This window comes from Daphnia pulicaria, chromosome 7 (assembly GCF_021234035.1).
Source record: "Daphnia pulicaria isolate SC F1-1A chromosome 7, SC_F0-13Bv2, whole genome shotgun sequence".
Lineage (NCBI taxonomy): Eukaryota > Metazoa > Arthropoda > Branchiopoda > Diplostraca > Daphniidae > Daphnia > Daphnia pulicaria.
The window spans coordinates 6,955,035-6,979,587 of NC_060919.1; the positions used below are offsets into that span (position 1 = coordinate 6,955,035).

A 24,553-nucleotide genomic window follows, 5' to 3' on the forward strand; every position below is an offset into this window, starting at 1 on the left:
AGGGTTACTTAAATTGTAAAAAAAAAAAAATGTAGACGATGACCCTAAGGTTTGTCTCCCACCAATCCGTTATTTTGAGGTTATCAGTGTGAAATTTTCTTTTTCATGTTTGATAACATGCAATAGTTTTTGTTAAAACACTGTACACGGATCTGTGGCTATGGCAAGGGGCGTGTGCAGGACAGAGGAAGGGGCAGCATACCGTCTCATTTTGTTCTTTAATAAAGCTGAATAAATGTAAGTCTACAACCTTAGGGTCGTCGTCTACAATTATTTCTTATACAATTTTAATTGCCCTTTAGAATCGTAGAACGATCCCTCGGTTAATTTACCATTAACCAGTTTAACCACAACGAACGACATAAAGCAAATGGTCTATAGTGGAAATTCGTTTCTTTCTATACCCTCGCGCCACCTGTTGGACATATACCTATTTTTTTAAGCAAACTTTTTACATACACAAAGTTTACTTGTTACAGAGAGATCGGGGCTATTCCGGACAAAATTTTGCAAACTGTGTTATAGTTCACATTTCTTTCAGTAAAAGCTAATATAAGTATTTGTTTTGGTACTAAAATATAGCCCAGGTTTTCTTCTTTTCAAAACTTTTTTAAATGCTTCTTTAAAATGTTGTTTAGTAATAAATGGCTTAAATATAAACGGTTTAGTTTCACTGACTTTTTGTCCGGTTTCACCCCACCGAAGGGGCTTTTTCAGACAGTTTAAGAATAAATATATTTAAAAATACTTTTACCCAATATTTATTAGGTATAGGGGAGAACGGGGCAATTAAGGTAGTGGGTAACTTGGCACCCAGCGTTTTTCGTCCTCTTGCGACCGATGGATTGCATTTTAAAAATTACCAGTTATACTTTTTAATAATGCGCATCTTTAAAAAAAATACGGAAATAGTCCATATAGTATGGAAACAACTAAAATAATTTGGCCCTTAAATCGTGTCGTCCATTTCGTTTTCTTTTTTCTTTTTTGGACTTCCCTAGTTAACTTAAAATTTATATAAAATAAGTTTCTGAAAGGAAATTCTTTCCTCTTTCAGAAACCAATTTTTATTTATTTTTATTAACAAAATCATTGCTTGAAAACGCAATAATAACAAAGAAACCTTTTCTCGGGGCAACTTGTGTTGCTGGGTTAGAGATAGGAGGGAAAATTAATCGGAAAATTTAGTTGATCGCCAGGTGTTCTTTTAGCCCGTAAGAATAACATGGGCCATCCTACCCCACGTACATGAGCATGTTGCCTCCCCGACTCGACCCACCCTCCTTCATTTTCAAAGCGTTTTTGGTTTCAAACAAAGCAAATTGTCAGAAACTAAAAATACGCTTTTTATAGCTAATTTTTTTAAGCCTAGCGGGGATAAAAAATATTGAAAAATAAAGAAGTGGGGGCTCAAAAACAAAAAAAGCCTACTAGTACACCTCTCCCCTAAAAATACCAATCGAACCGGAATTTTATTTCCGTTTTGATGGTATAACTTTTGTGTTAGCTTAAAGTAACGGAAATCCAAGAAATCAAATGAAATGAAATTAAGTATAGTAAAAGTTTGATTTCCTTTTTTCTGCAGTCTGTTTAGCACAACCCCCCATTTTTTGTATGCCGTCCGGAATAACCCCGTCAAAATAAGATTGACATTTTAGTTAATTGTGAGTGAACGAGAAAACACACAAACAAAAACTTGTTACACTTTTAAAGAAAATTGAATGGGCTTTTTATACACTAGATATATAGTTTAACTAGATTTTCAATTTTTTCAATTTTAAAATTCGCAATTAAAGTTAAAAAATCAGAAAAATTATTTTATTTTATTAAATAACTCTAAAACTAATTATTTTTTTTTAACCAAACTTGACATACCAATATCTTACATGGTTATGCATCCGTTGGTCAAAAATTATTTCCTTAATTGATTTCTAACAGGTCAATAAGGCGGCTGTCCGGAATAGCCCCCGTCCGGAATAGCCCCGTTCTCCCCTATTTTTTTAAATTTTTAAACGATTTGAAACGAAAAAGTAGACTCTAAACAATCAGCTGTTCTTAATTTTGAGCCCATATACCTGCTGAAATCCTCAATTTTTAATGAAAATATCTTATAGGAATAAAAGACATTTAAATTTTATTTATTTCTGTCACGGTTTGACGGTTGGGCGTCAACATGTGCAATAACACTGTATATAATGAATTAATACAAACGAATTTTAATTGGATGTCAATGAAGGTGAAGTTACTCTGATGGGACAGGGCAATTGTCGTTTAAATACAGCAAAATGTGATGTTGCGGTGGTTGTGGAGAACGGGTGGGATGAAGCGCTGCCACTCTTGACCGGAAGAGTATTGAATAGAGCACGACAAGAATGCGCGATACGATAGCCAGATTCTACATACAATTACATGCAGGCACTTAATGAGAGTGGCAATATGAGCAAATCAAAACACATCAAACAGAAACATGGAATTTACGAGATGATGAGAATAGGCATAATCTGGTATATACACACTATGTGAAATTCATTTTTGGAAGGGAAAAAAAAATAATTTTCAACAATCGAGACTGTACAACATGTTGATTATCTCCGCCGCTGCCGGGTGTATACAAACTTTGGCAACAATGTGTATGTTTTCGAACTTATCTTTAAAAAAAATTACTCATTCAGATTAAATTATGAAGACCATTTTTTTCCCCTCTTGATTTAACAATCCAAATAGAAAACTTGTTTCCATTATCTTATGGATGATCTATTGGTTTTCAAGTGGGCAAAAAAAAATCGTTCGGCCAAGCTTTTGAAGAATGAATCAAACATAAGTCTTTTTGACTTTTTGGACTGCCGGTTTCAAATCGAGCGTGCTCGTCGTGTTGTTGGCGTTGGCGTTGTTCTTCTCATTGGCCATTTTCAGAACGGCACTGTTGAGACTGTCGACAAAGTTGTTCATTTTGCTGGGCTCATTGCACGATCCGTTGGTTTCGTTGAGCCGGCTTAACCTCCTCTGTTCCAGGTAGGGTGCTCCACTAAAGCCACCCGAAGAGGACGCGAAAGAGTCACCCATTTTGCAGCGACGGGAGAACATCAATCCGCTAAGGAAGCCCACAATCAGGGAAGCAAAGCACGACACCACCACGGCGATGGTGAACGTTTCCGCCGTGTAGATGCCAAACGACGATTGAGAAGCGCCAACTTTAGGACCTGAAATGAATTTGAAAAGATTGAGTTTATTTCTAGAATTATCACGGAAATTTGAGGAAGAATTGTCGAAATACAAAATCGAATCGTCTACGTCGGAACAAAATACCAAGTGAAAATACTGAGTATTATGTGGTTTGGGAAAATTTAAATTGCTATTGGTTTCGTTTGTTTTGTCGTTCGTATCATGTTTCATTACGTCAACTATCCCATATTGAATCCCAAGCTCACCTGCAGCGTTGATGACATTATTATCGTCAAAGGCGTCGTGGCCAGGTTCAACGTAGGGCCTCTTACGCTCGCCTTCCTCCACTATCACGTTCGTTTCTAATTCCACGTCTAACCCTATTGTGCACAGAGACAAACAAATCATTTGTCAATTTAAACATTTTTACTTTTAGATTTCATTTGAAAAAATGACTATTTGAGCTTACTACTTGGTGCTAACGCAAAAATTAGAACCAGCATGCTTTTTTTTTAAATGTGGCAAATTATCTTTTACATCCCCGTCTTCCATCCCCCCTCCCCAACAAATCAAGAAAATGTGTAAATAATATACAAACAACAAACAAACATAAAAAAACAAACGGATGCGGGTGAAGCAAAACTACAATGATCATGCCGTAACCAAAAAAAAAATAAAAGCCATGCCATCTATAGAGCGATAAGCAGAAACGAAAAAGTGATATGAGGACTGACCCTGCTGCATACGACGGGGACTTGACCAACTGGTTGTGCTACTAAAAGAAACGGTGGTGGAAGAGGTGGTGGTACTAGCGGTACTGCTACCAGTGGTAGTGGTGTCGACGGGGGTGGCAGTCGTGCTGGGGATCAAACTTTCTGTCGCCACCGCCTCCGCCGCCGCCGCCGAGGCGCAGGGACATTGACACGGGGCGCACAGCGGCTCCTCGGGAACTACACACACAACACGCAACAACCCAACAACGTCACAAACAACGAACAACAAACAAAGGAAAACAAAAGGGCTAATTCTAGAATGCAGGTCAAACTCTCAGCTAGTATTTTGGGTTTTTTAAAAAGGCAACTGGAATGTGTGTAAAAAGGTGACATGTAACTACTTCGACATCTACGAAAAAGACAAATATGAATAGAAAATCAAATTCTTACCAACTGTTTCGGTGAGGGGAGATACCGGCGTTCTGTTTTTCGCTTTGACGATAGCTGTCGTTTGCAAAAATAAAGACAAACTTTAGTAAATGCAGAAATGTCAAAAAATTTGGAAAATGTTCTTGTACCATTATCCGGACATTGATCGGAGTAGCCCGTAAAAATGCTTTGAATGAGCGAGGATTGGGCGGTAAGGGCGACCGATGCCACGGTGACGCAACGGGACGTGGCGGCGTTCCATGCACAGTAGGGGTCTTGCAGAGCCACGCATTCACTGCAAACCAACAAAAAAAAGATAATCCATCAGGGCAGGGTCCCTCGTACGGCGATATGACAGATCGATATGACAGAGAAGAAAAGACAGAAAAACATTATAACAGAAAAAAAACACCCACCTGCAAGTGAGGATGCTGTCGGAATAGCAGCGGTGAAGAGGAATCGTCTGAATTTCGTCGTTGGAAACGACAATGAGACGAGGTCCCATCGTGTCCGTCTGCGGAACGACCCGCAAGTTGGTGATGGCCGCCTCCGTTTCAAAGACTTTGATTTCTTCGATGACGACCGGTCGGACTTTGCTGACGGAATCGTACGACTCGGTATTAATGGCGCGAATCACTTTGCCTTTGTCGGTTCCGATGATGAGTATGTCGTAGGTTTTCCCATCCGCCGTCCGCACTTGCGGATCGACAACCAGTTTAGTGAATTTATACCTAGAAGAGAGAAAAGAAAAGAAAAAAATAAAAATAAGTTATTTAGCATGTTACTCAGTATACAAATTACAACCTTGTAAACAGGAAAATTAAATAATAATCGAAGAAGAGGAAATTTGAATTTGGTTGTTATTACTTGAGTGAAGTGTGAGTGACGAGAGGTAGTCCGTAAAAGGCTGGCACAGATTCATCCATCAGCGAGTGAGACTTGATGAAGTTGAGCGTCACTTCGGGGAGGGTGCGCGAGTCGTTGACGCACTGGCCCGGCCTGGGCTCGGGAACGTCATTGCCACTCACGGGCAGCCAATTAGCATTCATTGAATTTTGTTCCTGTTTGTTTGTTTGTTTGTTCAGTGGGGGGAAAATTGGAGAAAAGAAACGAAAAGAGAAAAAAGAAAAAAACAAACAATAGACAATGAATGAGTGAATGAGATGTGGCCAACGAGAGTAGGAGGACGTAACGTATCGTTTTCGGCAGTTACCTTGAAAGCTCCGTCGAACGAATCCATCACGTCTTGGAGGCGAAAGGCGCAGATGGCCGACCCGTAAATGGAGTTCTCCGGCGTGGTGAAGACGCCGTAGATCAAACGCTCCGTCCTGTGCCCATAAGTTCCTTCCACCACGTCGCTGGTCGATTCTGCGTGAGTGTAACCAAGTGAAAGTTTTAGTCTTCGCAGCGCGCACCAATCATCGAGCTGCCAGCCGCAATCAGCGCACTCCTCTCTCTCTCTCTCAAAGCTCGCTGACGCAGTACACTCGACGTATAACTCACATCCCCCCAGCTCAACAGGGGCGGCCCGTTTGCTGGTTACAAACGAGCTGTTTCATTATGCAACGATAATTAGTCGCCAAGAGATAGTAGAGGGAAGTAAGGGGGCAACCGAGGTCTCATGTGGACCGGAGAACAAAGAAACTTTACACCAGAGACTTTGGAATATGTAAATGGCACCCCGAAAGACGGGAGTGGGGAAAGAAAAACTTACGTATTTCGTCAAAGTAGAACGGGAAATCGCCGGGCAAGGAGCAGTTGAGTCGGGATTTCAGGAACGAAGTCCAACGATTGGACCAGCGGTGCGGACCACCCTTGTCGTTCTTGCAAACGCGGGCCACCCGTGAATACACCGTCTAAAGAAATCAAGAAAATTCGTGTCAGTTGCCAAATAGAGTCTTATAAAGCCATTCGCCAGGGTTTTAAATCTTTTTACCTTGCCGCAATTGATATACTCGACGGCTGTTTCGCGTATAAAGAAATAAACGTAATCTCCATCAGCCACCGAACTGACAAAATTGGGAGCTGCAAAAGAATAAGATGATTAGAAACGCAATCTCATTAATAATCATAACCAAGTTTTGTACCGTTTAAATGTTTGAAATCGTACTGCTCCGTTCGCAGGGGGTCTTTGTAAATAAGCGGATCCAAGCCGGAGAAATCGGAGACAGTGCCGGCGTACAATTCTCCATCTTGTATATTTGATGAGGATATAAAAAAAAAAATGAGAGGATTATAAGCATCAGTAAATTCTCTCGGAAGCTTAACCTATATAGAGTCTCACGTACCGGAAAACACAGCCGTACTGTTGTGATTAGGATCATAAGGGCTCAGACCTTTTCCGGAGAACTCTCTGAGAACTTCCACTCCGCTCCCCTGTATAATACGGAACAAACGAGACATATTGAATGAAAAATGAATTGTGCGTTCCCACTGCTGAATATATCATAAAGAGAATAAGATACGAGACCGAATGAGGTCGGTTATACGTAGACTGTGACTTACGTTGCGGCCGTATCTACGGCAAAGCGGATTGTAGGCATTCGTTCCGCACACGAGCATCTCTTCGTCGTTGATTCGGGCAAGCACTCGGATGTAATTTTGACAATCATCCTTTTTGTTCGTCCAGATAAAAAAAAAATGGTTTTTCCGAGTGGGGTTAACATAATAAGAGAAAGAGAGAAAAACAAAAAGAGAGCAAGGATTAGTTGATGGCGACGCACGTGTTGTGTCGAAAAACAAAACAAAAAAAAAACAAGTTATATCTATTATGTGCGTGAGTGTTTATATAAGCGCTCCGGTCGTGTTGGGCTTCTTACCTCTGATTTGCCTTTGACGAGACACATTTCCCGATGAGTCGACGCCGGATACCATTCAACCCTCTGTCGAAAACAAAAACAAAAAACAAGAATATACACATTAGAATCAGAAGAAGTGAGTCAAATGGAAATCGATTCAATGGTTATAAAAACGCCGCTTGTGAATAATAAGGCAATCGTCACATATATAGTTGTACAAATAGATACATAAGATGGACGCAAGGGTTCTGCTGTCGGTCTTCTATGTATGGCATTCCTATCCGAGCTAAACCAAAAGAAAAAAAAAATTTAAATCCCCCCGCGATGTGCGCGTTTATCTTTCTCTAGTGACGCCTAGCCGGAAGGACTGTTGAAACAACTGGGCGATCCGAACCCAAAAAACGAGAAACCCTTTTTACACACAACAACACTGACAATTCCCTGAATGGACTATGCAAATGCAGAAGGAAGGCGAGGACGACGAATGAAAGACACAAGAGCCAGCCATAGCCAGCCATAGTTTCATTGAACCAAAAGCTCCGAGTGTGTGTGTGTGTGTGTGTCGAGTCCGATATGGAATGGAGGACAATCGCCACTTCCTAAATTGGGCAGGCGGAGAGACAGGTTGGTTTCACCTTACCTTTTTGCCTATCTTTTCTTTTTTTTTCTCCTCCCTCTTCTTCTGTTTCCTTTTTTTCCTTTTTTTATTTTAAACGATGCATTACATTTTATATTCCTTTCGTGAGCTTTTACGACCCGACTCTTCAAACGTACGCATGTCTTGTTTCAAACATGCGAATAACGGGATGAGTCACAGTCTTTTGACCGCGGTTCCTTTTTTTCTTCTTCTTCTTTCCACTCCATCTTTTCCGTTCATTCTTTTTTTTTCTCTTTCTTTTTTTCGAGGGCATCGTGATGAACGCACCGCGCACCAAAAATCGAGAAGTGAAATAGCCCCAAATGTAATATAACTGACCTGAGCTCGATTTTCCGTCATTTCGTTGAGGCTCAAATTGTAGATAATATTCCTACAGGTGAACAAGAACAGAAACAAAAAATAGAAATTGTTATTTTTTACAAATGAAACCAAAAGAAAAAAGTCACGTGAACGGAGACAAAGAAGAAGAAGAAGAAAAATGTACCTGGCGCCGACTAGGATGGAATCGCCATTTGTTTCCAGTAACTTGAAATGATCCGGATGAGAGTGGTTTCCGTGGAAGCGTTGAACTTGTTCCGGAGCTATATAGTAAAAACAAAAGAGGAAAAAAGAAACAAAAAAAAACATCAGTTATATTTTAGATTGATATCAGTGGTTAATCACCCATTTCCTTCAGTCACGCGTGCGCACCCAGACACACTCGGTTGAAAGCCAAAAGAGCAGGAAGTCGTTCGTTAGAATAAAAAAGAAAAGAAAAGGAAAAGAAAAACACCGTACACTACTGGTGAAACACACAAAGAAAGTTACAGCCGCATCGACGATGACGACGACACGCCAAAGCCGTTTTCTGCGTGACCCACGACGTGACCGACATAAAAATCCCGAAAACCTTATTCTTTCTCCCTCCCCTTAGATTTCAAAATTAAAGATGTGGAGGAACCATACGGAAACAAAAGTAACACAAGTGGATGAACGAAATGTTCCAATTGACGACGCCACCGAAATGAAAGGAGAGGGGGGGGGAGGGACTAATTAATCAAAAAGAAAATGAATCGTGAGTTCACGAGTCGTTTTTTTGTTATTTTTGTTTTTGTGCTTTATGCCCGCGGTTCAGCACACGGGGGTCATAAGATTTTTCTTCTTCCGCACGAAGAAAACACAAAAGATAATAAAATAAAAAGATGATGCGTTCGTAATTAAAAAATAATAATCTGGCCAAAGAGAGAAACAAAGCCTCCAAGTAATTATTATTCCAGTTATATTCCAAGAAATGTGATTCTTCATGGCGACAAAACGTAGCGCCAAAGCGCCCGGATCTATTCAACGCATCTCCGCAGGACAATTTCTCAGTATATACGCGTAATAATACAATAGAAAATGAGGGTACTGGATAGTACATAGTCTAAACCTTGTAGTAACTATACAAGGAAGAAGAAGAAGAAGAAACAAGGCAATAACAGCTACATCTTTAAAAAAAGAGGTGGCGAGATTCAATTAGACGAGAGACGAGATGCCTCTCTTGTCTGTGTGAGGTCTCGTCTCGAATACAAATGCAACTGACCATAACCGAGTGTATAGTTCCCCCCCAAAGAAGAAAAAAAAACAAAAATTTGTTGTTGGCAAGGGGAATAAAAGAAGATGGGTGGTCTAAAGGGATAGAAAAAGAAGAAAACCCTTTTCGAGTCTTTGGCTTCATTATATTTACCCTCTTCTATTCTCTCTCTGGAAGAGAGTATACAAGAAACCAGAATTCTTTATTACCTCTAGACCTCCGAGTGGACGCGCACATCTTACACAAGATTGAAGGGGGGGGGGGGGGGGCGTTCGTTATATACACGCGGACGGGAGGAGAGAGAAAGAGAGAGAGTTGAATTTCCTCGCCACGATATGGGAAACAATAAGCAGACACCCAAAGTTCTTTTTTTTTCTTTTTTCCTATAGACGATTACAACTCAAACAGACCAAACGTCTTTGTTCTTTCTCTCGGCAAGGGCCGTTAGATGTTGGATAACCAAAAAAACCAACTTCCAGTTGATGACCTGTAAGAAGAAGTTCTTTTGAACCCGGCAACTAACGAGCGCCCCCCAACAACGAAAAAGAAGGGAGAACAAAAATAAAAAAACGATATTTACAATATTACACGATCATGTTTTTTTTCCCCCGAGTCGTCGAGAGAGAAAAAGATAGAAAGATAAAGGAGGAAGAGAGCGTGCATTATGATGGATGAGTATCTATACATGCGCTGCAGTTGCGTTCGTACAATATAGGAAATAATGCAATTTCCGCTAGCGCCGAGTTATGGCTTTAGCATTTTCTTTTTTACATTCCGTTACTTAGTAACGACGGTGCTATTATTTTATTTCCCTTTTTTTTTTCGCTCTTGATGTTGTTATAGATGGATCATGTGCGGTTCTCCGTCTACCAAGTGCAAGGACTAATGATTAACTTTTTCCCTCTTTTAGTGTTATTTTTTTCCTTTTGGTTTGGACAAGGTAAAGAGACACTAGAGGCGATCTATTCCTTTTGCCCAGCAAAACTGCCGTTACACAAAAAATAAGACCCGATTCGTCGAATTACCAAAAGAGACGTATTTTCCAGTTCTTGTCTCCGAGGAGGAGTTTTGGTCCGTCTAACAGGAAACCCGTTTTTTGAATTGAAAGAGAGGACAAACGATTAATCAATCGATTAACGGTCACTCAATTTTTTTAAAGTATAATTTAGTAGATGGTTATCTATTTCATTATAGCCTGGAGGGAGTTGTTTCATCTGCATTCGTGTTTCCAGAAGGGCGCAACTCACGCCATCGCATCATTGATCGGATGATTCATTAGGTATATGTACGCAACTATTCAAACGTAAAACTTATATAGGAAATCAACTCGCCCATTGCCGGTGCCGGTCGCCAAGGTGGAGAATATACGAGAATATAATCACGACGACATAAATCCCCCCCCTCTCTTTCTTCACAGCGAGTGGGAAGTCGAAAAAAATTATCAAATACAAACACAAAATGTTGCCAAAAAAAAATCGAAAAATTCGAATAAAAAAAACGGAAAAAATTTCTTCATGGCAGTCGATCACGCCATCAACTCATCAACGAACTCCCCGATGGTTTTCATGTGTAGACGCGTGTGCCTGTGTGTGCTTTCACTACATATTCAAGAGTGTCTACTGTTGTTGCAGCGGCCACTTACCGCTGTTGTCTACACCCAACTGCTGTATATACGTATATCCTCGCAGCGCAGCGAATAAAAAAAGGTGAAAAGAGTCAAATTCTCTTTTCTGTCTTTTCAAACGTGTAGGTTCTTGCAGCGGGCGACCGACTGCTGTGTCAAGTCTCTCGACACCTCCGCTTAACCGATCGTGAAAAATTCTCCGATTTCAAGGGGGCAAAAGGGAGGAAATCAACGGAAGCCCGTCACTTTTCTTCGCTAGCAGCGCCCAAAGGGGCCTTTTATTTTATTTCTTTTATTATTTTTCTTCTTCCCCGGCCATCCGTCATATACACTAGGAAGTAATATCGCCTGTGGAACCTCGAAGAAGAAGCAAGTTTTGACAAGAGTCCAAAAAACTTCTAACTTCTTCTTTGTGTTTGTGAGCGTCTAATGAAACCCCACGGCGCCGGCCTTTCATCTTTCCCCCCTCCGCTTCTCTCATCATTGATAGAAAATGAATAACATTACTATACACTACTACTCCAAACGAAAGAAAATTTAATTCTTGGATAAGCCAAAAGAGAAAAAAAAAAACGATTAAGGAGAAGAAAAATAAACGACAGAGGAAATCCAGCGCTTTTCATTCCGTTTATCCATCAGTCGATTTTTCTTAGGAAGAATCGAAACATTTCGGGAAATGAATTCCCATTGTTTCTCGTTTTCGTTTGGTAAAACCAAAAAAGAAAATTGATTTATTATTCATCGATGGAAATAAGAAACACGCAAGGCGGAGGTAATAAGTCAATGTGAAACGAGTCGTTGTCAAGAGGAAGAAATATTCACCCCCCGAAATGTGTACCCTCTTCTTCTTTTTTTTCTACACCCCCAACCAAATATATAAGGGTATAGAAATATCAAATATATTATATTATAAATATATACCTTATGCAACTGAAACCCCCAGCAACATTTGAAGGGATAAATGTATTCAACAAGTGGCGTGGCTAGGGGAGGAGGAGGACCCAGCCATCCGTGGACGAGGGGTTGATTTTTGTTCTTTTAAGGTTAACTAAATCTGCCCTGTGGCGCCAGTGGAAGGGAGAGAAAAAAAGCCTCCCAACTCGTCATTCTTCTTCTTTCTCTAACCAGAAGACCTACCACGAGCTCTTGAGCGAGTCTGCCAGCCCAGCAGCAAACACACAGGGAGCGGTAATGCAGGCAGAGTCCTCTGGTGGTCACCTCCACTCTTTGTGTGAACCAAAAATGAGCCCTGCTCGAAGCCCTTTCAAGGGTCCAAGGTTAGACGTGCCCTACGGCTGAATGGAAGGCGCGGGGGCCGTCAAAAATAAAATAAAAAATAACCAGAAATGAAAATATCATTTTATTCTTAAAAATTCAAATGAACACACAACGCCGAGCGCAACAAGCGTTATTTTTTTTGTTCTTTTTTCATTTCTGGTGGGTGGATATGTCGAGTCACGTCTTTTAACCGGAGCGTCGATTGTTTTCTCCACCACACGTCGTTTGCTTTTAATTTTTTTTTGTGAATAACAAAAAGAAAAAAATTAACGCTAGGAAAACAAAATACGGTAGTCGCGACATTGCGCAACATCGGCGGAGAAAATAATAAAAATAAAAAAAACCTTTTGCGTCATTTCTTGGATTTTCGCCATCAACCCAGAAGAAGAAGAAGAAGAAGATTTGTTAACTAACAAATGTCTAAAGGGCACCACTGATGAAAAACAGACGATGTTTCTAAGCCCCACCTTTTTTTATTCTTTTCCCCAACCGAGGAGGAACCTCTGCGGGTCTCTGGGCATTTTCAGACACGTGACGAGAGCCAGAAACCTCGTGACAGGAGCAAAATATCCCCCTAAAAACTAAAAATAACCTTCGGCTTTTTTTGTATTTTTCGAGCTGTTGTTGTTGTTGTACGTAGTACGTCAGTACGTGTATATAAATAATATTTACAAACACGCAAACTAAAGAATATATCTAAGACGCTCTTATTTTGCCGTTTGCCTTTTGGTACGTATATAATAACCGAAAAAAAGTTGCCACGTCGCCTTTTGGTCACCGCCAGGTCGTCCGAGCGGTGAACGCCCTGGCAAAAATGAGATAGGGCACGTAAGAGATGTGTGTCTACCTCCTCCGGGACTACACGCAGGTGGTGGTCCAGCACAGCCAGGAAATTTTAAAAAATTAAAAAGTGAAGCTGAACTTTCAAAGATGTTTTTTCCCTCCATTTTGTGCTTTCAAAAAATCCAGCAGATGGTCCATGTCTTTATACTTATGTCCCAATGAAGAAACACACACAAGTGACGTTTCTCCGAGGCTTTTCTTTCCGCCGATTCCGAAACAGTTTTACGACCGAGGACCCCCTTTTAAGCTCAAGAGATTTATGGACTTTTTGGCTTCGTTTTTTCTTCTTTTTTTCTTTTCTTTTCTTCCAACACGGGCGACATTTTTGGGACATTTTCCTATTATACCGAGTTTTTTTTTTGGCGCAGTGTCTAGGAAATTGGAGCTTTAGCGTGCGGTTTACACAGTCGCAGCTCTAACACACTTTTCTTCCGCGCCTACACACAGTCACGACGGAGCCGAAGGAATGCAATGAGACTAGAGCAGCAGCGGCAGCAGTAAGTTGGCTTGGGATATGTTTTACCAGAGTAGTCGAGTTACTCTATACTTCATATATATATGTATATCTTTTGTGGTTGAGCCACTGAGGCGGAACTAAACAACACCGGAACTCCGGAACAAGAAGAACCGTTTTCTTTTTTGGTTGTTGTTGTTGCATGTATGAATGTTGCGCTTGCGGCTCGTACGGTACTCGTACATATATACGAAACTATTGGTGCAACGACACTTGATTTGTCTTGTTGTTTGGTCTCTTTCCAATTTGCTGGATGCCGGACGTGTAGACGGACAAAACCGTCGAGTCGTATAGACTAAGAATACACGACCAACGAGGCATGTAAACGACACGTGCAAAGACATTCCCTTGATTTTTGTATATACGGCGCAAAAACGAAAAAGAGACAATAGAATAGAATAGAAGAAGAAGAAGAACCCGGACAACTGTCGAGTGAAAATCCAACCCCGGATCAACCCCCGTCATTTTCCGCTTCGCAACGATTGCCAAGCGGATTCTCGTGTCTTCATAGACCTTGTCCGAAACCATACGCATCGCATAGCATGTTGTACCGATCGGTATTTATCCGACCCACTTTGGCGCTCCGGCGTGGGCGAATTCTTCACAATAGTGTAGCTGTAGGTCCCATCAGACGTGGTTGGTACATACATACATAGGCCCTTGTGTGCTGGAAAAAGCAACAATGGAAATCCGTTGAGAAACGTCTCTTTTAAAAGAGAGATTTTTTCCAGGAGAAAATAATAATAAAAAAGAGAAGCTGTGAGCCGCACAGCAGATCCTTCCGGCAGGATCAGAAAGCAATAGGCCAGGCAGAGGAATGAAGGCGGGACACACAAACTATCCGCAAAACCTCGGCCCAACAATGGGGGTTTTAAGATATTTTAAATCTCTCGGCTTCTCTTGAATATCTATTAAAAATATACTCCAGAGAAGGTCCAGGAATAAAAGAAAATCTTCCTTTTCAATGGATTTCCACGTTCCGGTCCTACTGAGAATTCCGCAAGGTTTTTCTAGCCTCTTTTGTGAAATAAAAAAGGGGGGGCCCTTGGAAAATGGGAAAAGGTATCGGTAATCCTCCAAAACCTGTCGGATGAGAAGTTTCTCATAGACACCGAACTTGTGCTGTTCCAGGTGCCGGTACCCTCCTAGAAACTCTTCTTCTTCTTCTTCTTTTCAAGTCATCCTTTTAATTCCCGTAACTGATGCCAAAAACCGTTCCGCAACCAGAACCAATCAGCTTCTCTGAACTTTATGTATATCTCTCCGAGCTTCTCATCGCTTACGAAAAGAAATATAATAAAATTTAAAAAAATAAAATTCCGACCGGATATGTCCCGATTTCTTCCGCATCAAGGTCTCTTTCTCTATATTTCTCCGGGTCTCTTTTTTTTTCTTTTTAATTTTTTTTCTTTCCAGCCTGATTATCATTCGTATCATGGTTATCAAAATTATAATTATCATTATAATATTTCTCGAGCTTTTTTTCTTCGGTTCCGTTGGATGCGGAGGAATTTGGCTCTCACAGTTAAAGGATAAAAAAGAAAATCTACAAGATATCTTTAGTTGCCCCCACTGAAAAAAAAAAGAATTGGGGAAATCGGCCGATTGATATAACGAGGCAAGCGCGGCTGATCAAAAATTCATAGTCGAGCGTATAAAAATGCCTGTGTTTTATATCGCTCGGATGCAAATTCTTGCCTTTTTCAACGCACACTAGACGCGCGTGGATATGAGCGCGAGCCGTTGGTAATGGCTTTCTCAGCACATGATTCTGATTGTCTTCTCATCGAAAACCCCATGTAAGGGGGGTGTTCGGGAACAAAACAAAAAATTTCTGGAGGGGCCCACATCAGGCCCAGCCAAAAACCAACTGGTCGATCGCATCCAGGTGGGTGGGCAACATCGGAGAAAAAAAAAAACATAAAAGATAATAGCCAAGATGGAAGGAGAGAACGTTTTCGGTTGAATAAAAGTCTAGTAATATTTAAGCACAACACCAAAAAATGGACAGACGGAACGGACTTTTTTGAATAGGTCAAACGGAAAAAGAAAAATCCGTTGACAGGTGGGGTTGGGGGATTTGATCGACTGTTTAGCAGAAAAACAAGCCGGGGCTTCTCTCTTTCATGGTTGGCAAACTCTACCGGGGAGAAAGAGAGAACATAAGAGAGTCCTTTGATGTTTAAGTAGTTACAAAAAAAAAGATTTAAAGAAAAAAAAAGAATCATGATGCTATCCATCGGGTTAATGAAGAGAAAATATCGTCATTATACGATTTACTCCCCCCAACGCAGACAACAGCACGGGTGAGCGAGTTATCCATTCAACTCAATTTGATCAAATGTAGTAAATATAGAGGCGCATTATTGACACTAGAGTGGGCCCCTGTTATCTCGCGGAGAAATTTCCCAATTTCCTACGAGTTTCAAACGTCGTCGTCGTCTGAGCAAATAAAAAGCGACAAGGAGATAAGTCGAAATAAACCGTATAATCAAAAGCAGGTGGGCGCGCGAAATATCTAAAAAGGTCGGCCATAGGTTATCAGTTCTTATACACTATATACACACAATGACGCTACATGTACGTGTGTGTGTTTACCCCGTTTCCCAAGAGATCAGCTTCAAACAAAACAGCTAAAGGTCGAGGAAAATTTCTAATCAGACACACCAACCCACATTTTCTCGTATTTTTAATTCAATAACATGGCGGCGCTGGCGGCGGCGGCGGCGGGACCTTTGGGTATATACGTACGTCGCCCGTCTGTATAGACATCGGCTGCCGTTCCGTCTACACTACGGACGGAATAATAATATATAAAGTTAGGCCGGCGCGCTACCTGTATAGAAAATAAAGGAGAGAGACAGACAGACAGACACACGACGAAAATAGCGCCAAGATGGCGGGGGCACGTCATTTCCCCACTGTTTGGACAAACAACCGGCAGCAGCAGCCCCCTTGCCCACTCAAATAGCCGACTCTATTTCCAGCAGGAACCATGTGACTTCTTCTCTCCAATATAAATAGAGAGAAAAGAGAAAGACACCGGTGGATAATGGTTCAAAAATAAAAGACAATTGTCGTCAGTCTGATTCTTTTTTTTCCCCCGTCCGATAATTTCTTTCTAGCGTATCGAAAAGCTTTTAACAGAATCAAAAACGGAAACGAGCCCCCCTCTTCTCAATAGATAGACATAGTATACGATAGACATTTAACGAAATGTTGCCAACTGCGTTATCGTCATGCTGTTAGACCTTGACGAAATCAAATATACCCAACAATATTTTTTTTTTTTTCAAAATGGAAATGTGACGATGGGAAAGTTCAAAACTGCTCACAACTGGTGATGCCAAGCCGTCGAGATAATGAGGCTTAGCTTTCAGGCGGTTATAGACTGAAAAGGTCCCTCAAGCGACTCGAGCAAATAATAACATCAATATAGAGCTCCTTTTGATAAATAAAACGGAACATTTTTTTGTTTTGTTTCAATGATATTTTCTCCGCACTTTGATTAACCGAGTGACTTTTGGATCGAATCCCTTTCACGCTCTACAGAAAGTGAAACAACTTTTGTTTGATTAATTTCAGCCGGAAAACTTTTTTTTTTTTCGGTGGAAAATTGAATCGATCGATTTCGTGTTTTCCAAGTTAGAAACATTGTACGACTGCTATAGGGCTGGGGGAATCAATTGGATTGGCGCGGTAAGATGAAGAAGAAACAACACCCACAAACTAACGATGTAATCGTTGGCGATCGCGCGCGGCCCTGTCTCGTTTTTCACCGTGTGTGAGTGTGCCGGCGTGTGAAAATCAATCACTTTGGGCCCGCGTTCGGGAAATCGATCGATTTCCCCCCTTTCGGGACACCAGGTCATCAGTCCGCCCACTTTGACGGGCCGAAGAAAAAAGAAAAAAAAATGACGTCAGAGGTTTCGCATTACATTTTTCGTTCCTACTCCGCCCATTTTGATCTCATTTTCTAGCTAGCTCTTTTTTTTTATTTTTTAAAAATATTGGATATTGATTGATTGAATCACAGTGATGATATCTGCCAGTTTGCCAGCGCAAGTTTGGATTTTTAGAAAAAAAAAGGGTGGAAAACCTTTGAGCGTGTTCTTGAGTTTCAAGTTCGGAGCTATAGAATAAACGGCCCCAAACACACAACAACAACAACAGGAGGAATAACATTCAACGCTATGAAATGGCTTCCGGCAACGACGAGTTTAAAACCCCCCCAGAAGAGTGAGTGTGTCTATACAAAAAAAAAATCTCCACGGCGGATTAACAAGTGCAGGTCCGTCGTATTTACATCACCAAAAGCGTCTGTTGGGTGTGGCCAATGAAACAGACGAGGGGGGGGGTATATAGGTAAATTCGGCTTATTGAAGAAAAGTATATAGGACACACGAAGGGGCTATGAAAAAGGTCAAACAAACGAAGTTCAAATAGGACGGAGAAAATCGGGACCAACGGGTTGGAAAAAAAGAACCGCAAGTTTGATGGGTTGAAACTTCATTGATTCCATAACGACGCCAAAATACCAAAAGGGTGTTACTGAGATGTGGTGACCCGGTGAACTTTGTGGAAAAATATTTTTTGTTTTCTTTCTCCTACCACTTGTTAATAAGTAGCCAACTAGCTTTCTTTCTTTCTATTTTATCTAATGATTATTTTTTCTCCAAATACTTTTTGAGAAAATAGAAGAGAAATGAAAAAATAATGAAAAACTGGTTTCCATTTCGATATAACTTGAGGGGGGGGGGGGGGGAGAAGAATGAAAAGCCGCCGTGGGAAGTCGCTCAAGTCGAACCCTCATCCATCAACTTTCGAATTGGCTGCGGCGGAGCGCGGACCTTGCGGGAGGAAGACCGTTGAAATTGATGGCGATAAGAGTCAACCGAAAAACCTCTCCTGTACAGAGTTCATCTGCTGGTAAACAAGAGAATATGTACAAGTTGGGTTGCTGCCCTCATCCGCTGGCAAGTGGCAAACGAGACAAGACGAGAAAATACGGAAGACGTATTAGACTACGCCGGATCACTTCACGCAGTCTATAGAGTCTGTACACACACACACCACCACCACACACTCGCTGGCACAAAATGGAGACGGATCGGAATCGGCAGTGAGAGAGTCAAACACGGAGCCAAACAATCAAACGGAAGGGGAAAAAACAAAAAACCAGAAGCCAACAAACAAGAAAAAGAGGAAAAAGATTTTAATTTTTCTCTTGGGCTTATTAATTTTAAATTGAATTTAGATTTTTTTCTTTTTAAGCCGACTGGTTTCAAGTCAAGTGTTCCGGCAAGTTCTTTTGTTATCATGTCCGGCCATGACCGCCGGAATAAAAGCGACACACACACACACTAGGGTGAGAGAAATATAAAGTGAATAAAAAATAAAAAAGTCGATGTCTTTCATGTCCAACCACCGCGGATGGCAGCAGATGCCGTGACGAAAGTCTTTTTTGTTCAGTGTTTCATCCTCTTCTATATATATATTTATAGTTTCTATTGATTGTGAATGTCTCGTTCCATTGACAATCTTTTTCAAGTAAAAAGTAAAAAAAGAACAAGTCGACAGCTCCACGCTCCAACTCTTCGGCAGTTTCAAACGGTCCCTCAGAGATAAAAGAAGAAGAAAAAACTGAACCTTTTTTTTTTTTCATTGCCATCGTGTTGGGGTTCCCAGAATGACTTTCACACAGGTGGGTTTTGTGTGTGTGTGTGTCTGCTGCGTTTGTAGCAAAGTGGCTGGATTGCACGAGACACAACAGTCGGGTCTCTCCTCCCGGAGCTGAAAAGAGATGATTCATCCATCCAGCAGCAGCAGCAGCAGCCATCATAAAAAAAATTGTAATGACGTAACAGATGTGGCCATCCACACACAAAAAAATCTGAAGAAATCCTCCTCTGCTTCTTCGCGTCCTTTTTTTCATCTTGTTACTCCGCATCGAGCGAGAGACGGACCAGGACGGACATTCACGACTGTCCCCACCAAAAAAGCCCGCGTCGACAGAGACAAAGTGTATCGATGACGGGAATACGTAATGACATCAACCCGCCCCATGAATTATTCATCCAGTCCCCCAATGTAGTATACGCAGTATAAAATGTGTATATACCGGTCTGCCTCGCCACCGAAGAGGAGTCTTGTATAGTAAATAACCGAAAAAGAGATAAGGAAAGAAAATGGGAAATGATTTTAAAGTGACAGAGACGCGCATCCCCATGCTCGAGGAGGAAAAAGAAAAAAAGAAAATAGATCGTTTAAAGAGTCGTCGGTCGGTCGGTCGGGTCGGCTCCCGTCGACGACGACCCGACCCGAGATATATGCAAATGAGCTACGATGGATCATTGGGACAGGGATATATAAGACGCGACCGGAATAGCTAAATATCTTCCAACTCGGGTCCGTCTCCACCATTGAAATCGAAGCCCGGGAAAAAAAAAAGAAAAACGGGACAGGTTTTTATGCGTTCATGATTCTCCCTGTTCGTGTCTCATCCCATTTACATATTCAATCAAAGCCTTGGCTATATATTATTCCTATATATAGATTATATAGGTACATACCTATATAGCGCCATACTAGGAAGGCGACACGAGAAAATAATAAAAGTCCCAACGTAAATAAATGTGTGACGTCAGTGTCGGGCAGCGATCGAGATAATACCGTTCGACCATCAGAGTTCTTTTCTCTCCGAGAAACTCACATTAACATCTAACGAAATTAGTCATTCAGTTCACAGGAATAGTAAAAAAAAGTTGGAAAGATAAAAAATGAAGGATTTCAATCACGATTTGTTTCTCGCTCGATTGAGATTCAATTCACGGTCATTGGAAATGAAATTATTATTTCGGGAAAAGAAAAAAGAAGTCATCACTTGTTTACGGCGGTTTAAAACAAGAAGAAACCCCGGGGGAATGAACAATAAAAAAACAAAACAAGTTCACCAGAAAATATAGAAAAAACCCACCCCCCAAAAAAAAACTCGTGATGAGTTTGTAAAAAATTTCAGTAGAAAAAGCCAAATGTTAGAAAATTCAATATTTAGCGTTGACGCAATATTAAGAGTTTTGACTTGCTGAATCGACCTGGCCGTTGGTTGCGTGTGTGTGTTTTTATTTTAATGGAAAAAATATGAAAGAATCGAGCCGAGAAAAAAGTGGGTGGATATGAAGAAAGGCGGAGTCAGCTTACCCAAGGTGATGGATCTCCTGGGATGGATGTCGTCCTGCCAACCGGCTCCAACCGGCGTCGTCCAACAACAGCTCACGGCCACAATCAGGTAACAGAGAGGCAAGAAGCTCATCGACCGCCTATGGCAGGACCTCGTTGACGATGGCTGGCGCTGCTGCTGGCTCCTGGTGCATCTTCTTTCCATATGATGGGGTGGGGCCATTGTGTGTCGAAATGTTTTTGGGGGTTTTAAAAAAAGGAAGGATCGATCCTGGTTTCTTTCTCGCGAACGGCCAATTCAATGTCAAACGTAACAAGTGACGTCGATTTTTTCGGTAGTTGTTTCACTGCACCATTGTCGCGATTGACCAAAGTGGAAGCCGATCCACGAAATTGAATCACATGAAACGAAGAAAACAAACGAGCTGGCCGATGGAAATGTCCTTGGGTCCCTTAACCGGTTCGGTCCGAGTCTCCAGTTGGCTCCTGTCGGCGTCGACCCACTTGGCTCGCAGCAGAGAGAAGACCCTGCAATTTCCTGGAGGAGGAGCGGATGGGGATAAATAGCAAAAAAGAAGAATCATGAGTTTTACCAGTATATTTAGCATGGCCGTACATGGTATTGCAATCAAGAGGCGTGTTCGGTAGGGGGGACCCCAGAAGCTGAGGCGGGAGGGGCATTATCCAGTTCAAAATGGGTTAGATGCCGAGCTTTTTTACCCGCCGGCCTCTTTTCTCACTGAAAAAATTACTGCCGGACTGAACCCATCAGAAAGAAACTAACATTCAACTTGGGCTTCCTATATAGACCCCCACTCAGCATAGGCTATCTCCAGCAACTTTCTAACCCAACGGTAGTAGCTAGAGTGTATAGGATCCTTTCAATTTGCTTTTCCTTCTTCTTTCTACATCATTATTACATTTTAAACTCGACTTTTTGTCTGTGTAGCATTCTTCGATATGAAAATAAGATGCAAAAAAAAAACATCTAGTGGCGTGAGACGATTTGACTGAGCAGCACAGACCACTGCGCTTACTATTTTTCCGCTTTCTCTCTCTCTCCAAGCTGCTATATAGACTCTCTATTTGAATTATTTTTGTTTCAACGCGCAAAACTAGTTTTTTTTATTTTTCTTTTTTTTTACTCTTGCCGGTCCTACTACGCCCTTTTCTCGGGATTGTCTCTCGTTACGCAGGTGTTGAATTGAAAAGAAAAAGCGAAAAGAACTCGTTATGATATATACATGTATAACAAAATTTCACAAAGTAAAAAATAAAAAGAGAGCAAAAAAATAAAATTCTATTCCATCATAATTTTTATGATTTTTGTTTTTTTCCTGGTCTGAAAAAAAAAAATACTGAAATTCAAGTTTTCAAGTGTCTGACCGACCGGACGACTCTCTTGAAGATGAGCCGGACAAGATAGATAGATATATATAATCGTGACGGCTTTGATCTACTTCATCCTGGATGAGATGGAGACTCCGGATATTGGCTATTGCAGAAAAACCAACGGCTCTTCTATATTTGATCTCCCTCAGCAGAAAAATAAAAAAATACTTTTAATCTATCCATCTCCATTTTCGTGCGAGCTTCTGGGGCGAGACAAGGGCCCTCTTCATCCTTGTGTGCGCAGGCAATCAAGTCCTATTTTCGAAACCGAGTCAAGAGCTTCTTCGTGACGTCAGTCTTCCTATTTATTATCTAACAGTCGGAATTGAATTTTTGTTTTTCCCCCAAATTAAAAGAAAAAAGGGGATGCTGCAGTTGGAGGGGGTAGTGCTGGTAATGGCGTCGGCCCGATTCGTGTTAACACTATCATCAGTTTGGGGCCATTGTAATGACCTGCAGGGGTTCTATCTCTCTCTCCCGAATGTATAGATGTGTGTGTTCGTGTGTGTGTGTGTGTATATAAACTGGGCGCACCGTGAAACCATCTTTTCTCGAATTTCTGTATTTTTTTGTGATTATTTCGGGCCCATCTCTCTTTTACGTTGATGATGCCGGTTGTTGTGTTGTTGTTGCCGTAATCATCATCTATTCAAATGCGCACGGCGCTCACCAAGTCCGTCATCATCATTACCGATACGGAACCCAGCCACAGTCTCTTTCCTCCCCCAGTTAGAGAAAGAGAGAGAAGAAAAACATCCCAAAATGTTATTTTTTTCTCTCTGAAACAGAGATAGAAATGAGGAGAAAATTTGACTGGGTTCTTCTTCGCTAACGGTGTTTGTAATGGCCGGGCCGCCGCCGTGCCGACAGACGTGAAAATAAGAGAACGGACGAGAGAGATCACACAGGATATGGGTGGGTGGGTGGGTTGGTTGGCCAGGAGGTGGGGGGGATAGGAAGGTGGGTTGAATATATACGCCGCACATCCTCCGTCAACGCCCCAATATCCAGGTCACCTGGGCCGATGCCAATATTCGTTCGTTTTTTTTTTTTTTTTTTCAGAGGCTTATTCAGATTATAGACGAGTGATTTTCTATATACCCCGATCGTAGTACCGATCCGGTTCCTGGTCCGTTCGGGGTCCCCGCCCTAATCAAACAACCTGAACTACAACAAGTCTGTGGCCTCCAGGTCGACCCAAAAGTCAGTCCCACATTTTTATACTGTTATTTGACTAAAAAAAGAGAGGTCTAAAAAAAATAAAATCAAATAAATAAAAGTCGCATCCCTATAGACTTTTGAAATAAAATAAAAATAAAATAAAATAAAATAAAATAAAATAAAATAAAATAAAAATTGCTGGAATTTTCGGAAGGCAAAGAAGAAAAGTAAGGCAATCTTGATACCGCACAGAAATCTACCCGAAAAAATGTTTTCTACTTTTTGGAATTGTCAACCGAAGATGTGGCGATTGAAATTTCCGGCCTTTGATCTTGTTACTAATTTTTGATTAGGACTACACACATTGACGTTGTCAAAATTTTTTATTTTTTTCTGTCCAGTTCGCTGTTGTGTGTAAATCACGATTCCCGTTGGAATCTGTGGCTTTTTTTTCAAAAGCGGAAGCGCGAAATATAAAAAAGAAGAACAAAACGAACCCACACTCGACAAACATTGAAAAGAAGCGTCAGCGATTTTGGCGGGCAGAAAAGAACACACAATCATCACCGGGGCTATATAAGTTTTAACTATTTTGAGGGGGGGGGTTACATTCTAAACCAACATGGCCGCGACTGACGAGACACGCCAAATTGAGGAAACGGTACGAAATTGCTGCTCTTGTTTGTGCCAAAATATCAAATCAAAAATAATTTCAACGCGCGATGGGTTATACCTTCTCAAAGTCGGGCGACGTCCGATGAATAATTATAATCCAGTGAATAATAAAAGAGAGTTGTACGATGTGAATCACACTGCCCAGAGTATTGGCTAATACGAGCAAAATACACACGGCGTGAATATTTCCAAAAAAAAATCAAAAGTCTTTTTGTATTTTTTCGGAAACTCAACGGAGCGACGAGCAGCACGAACCTGTTAGTACAAATGGTTAAACCCAACTGATCCCAAGCCACCCAAAACCGCTTCACCAGTTGTGTCCAGGGGACGCCGTTGCGCTTCGGCTTGGTATACTCTCCCAACTGTCTTATTGACGTTTGGCGCGTAGTATACTTTTACGTTTTATTTTTTACTACTACGGGCCTGGGTTTACTATGTAAACGTGCGTAGTGAGAGACCGGGGGTATACGTGTCTATCGTAGGGGACTAGAAGATAAGGGGGGAGTGTGCTGCTGCTGCTGCTGGCAGCGCCGCCAAATGGAAGTTGAAGCCGGGGGGACCTTTGGAGCTTGATG

At 41.4% G+C, this 24,553-nt stretch overlaps 1 protein-coding gene across 3 annotated transcripts; it reads right to left on the reverse strand.

The window, feature by feature from the left end:
* Positions 1-2,117: 2,117 nt before the first annotated feature.
* On the reverse strand, positions 2,118-24,270 carry LOC124350947 (semaphorin-1A-like). Of its 3 annotated transcripts, XM_046801682.1 has the most exons (18): positions 24,037-24,270; positions 20,772-21,288; positions 8,245-8,341; positions 8,079-8,130; positions 7,124-7,186; positions 6,810-6,917; positions 6,593-6,680; positions 6,392-6,496; positions 6,241-6,329; positions 6,019-6,160; positions 5,518-5,672; positions 5,172-5,365; positions 4,721-5,035; positions 4,454-4,599; positions 4,326-4,379; positions 3,897-4,112; positions 3,429-3,542; positions 2,118-3,200 (listed from the first exon to the last, which is right to left on the reverse strand). In XM_046801682.1, the coding sequence occupies exons 2-18, from the start codon at positions 20,971-20,973 to the stop codon at positions 2,812-2,814; spliced, it is 2,529 nt and encodes an 842-aa protein (XP_046657638.1). In that variant the 5' UTR covers positions 20,974-21,288; positions 24,037-24,270; the 3' UTR covers positions 2,118-2,811. The 3 variants fall into 3 exon arrangements, with proteins under 3 accessions (XP_046657638.1, XP_046657639.1, XP_046657640.1); XM_046801683.1 differs by lacking the exon at positions 3,897-4,112; XM_046801684.1 differs by lacking the exons at positions 3,429-3,542; positions 3,897-4,112.
* Positions 24,271-24,553: the final 283 nt, after the last annotated feature.

Bases quoted from the DNA above. Each gene is read 5' to 3' on its own strand.
- LOC124350947 (XM_046801682.1), bottom strand. From the start codon at position 20,973: ATGGCCCCACCCCATCATATGGAAAGAAGATGCACCAGGAGCCAGCAG. The intron at 3,543-3,896 runs GTCAGTCCTCAT...TGTGCACAATAG, and splicing joins TCCCCGTCGTATGCAGCAGG to GGTTAGACGTGGAATTAGAA. The intron at 3,201-3,428 runs GTGAGCTTGGGA...AATTCATTTCAG, and splicing joins TAATGTCATCAACGCTGCAG to GTCCTAAAGTTGGCGCTTCT.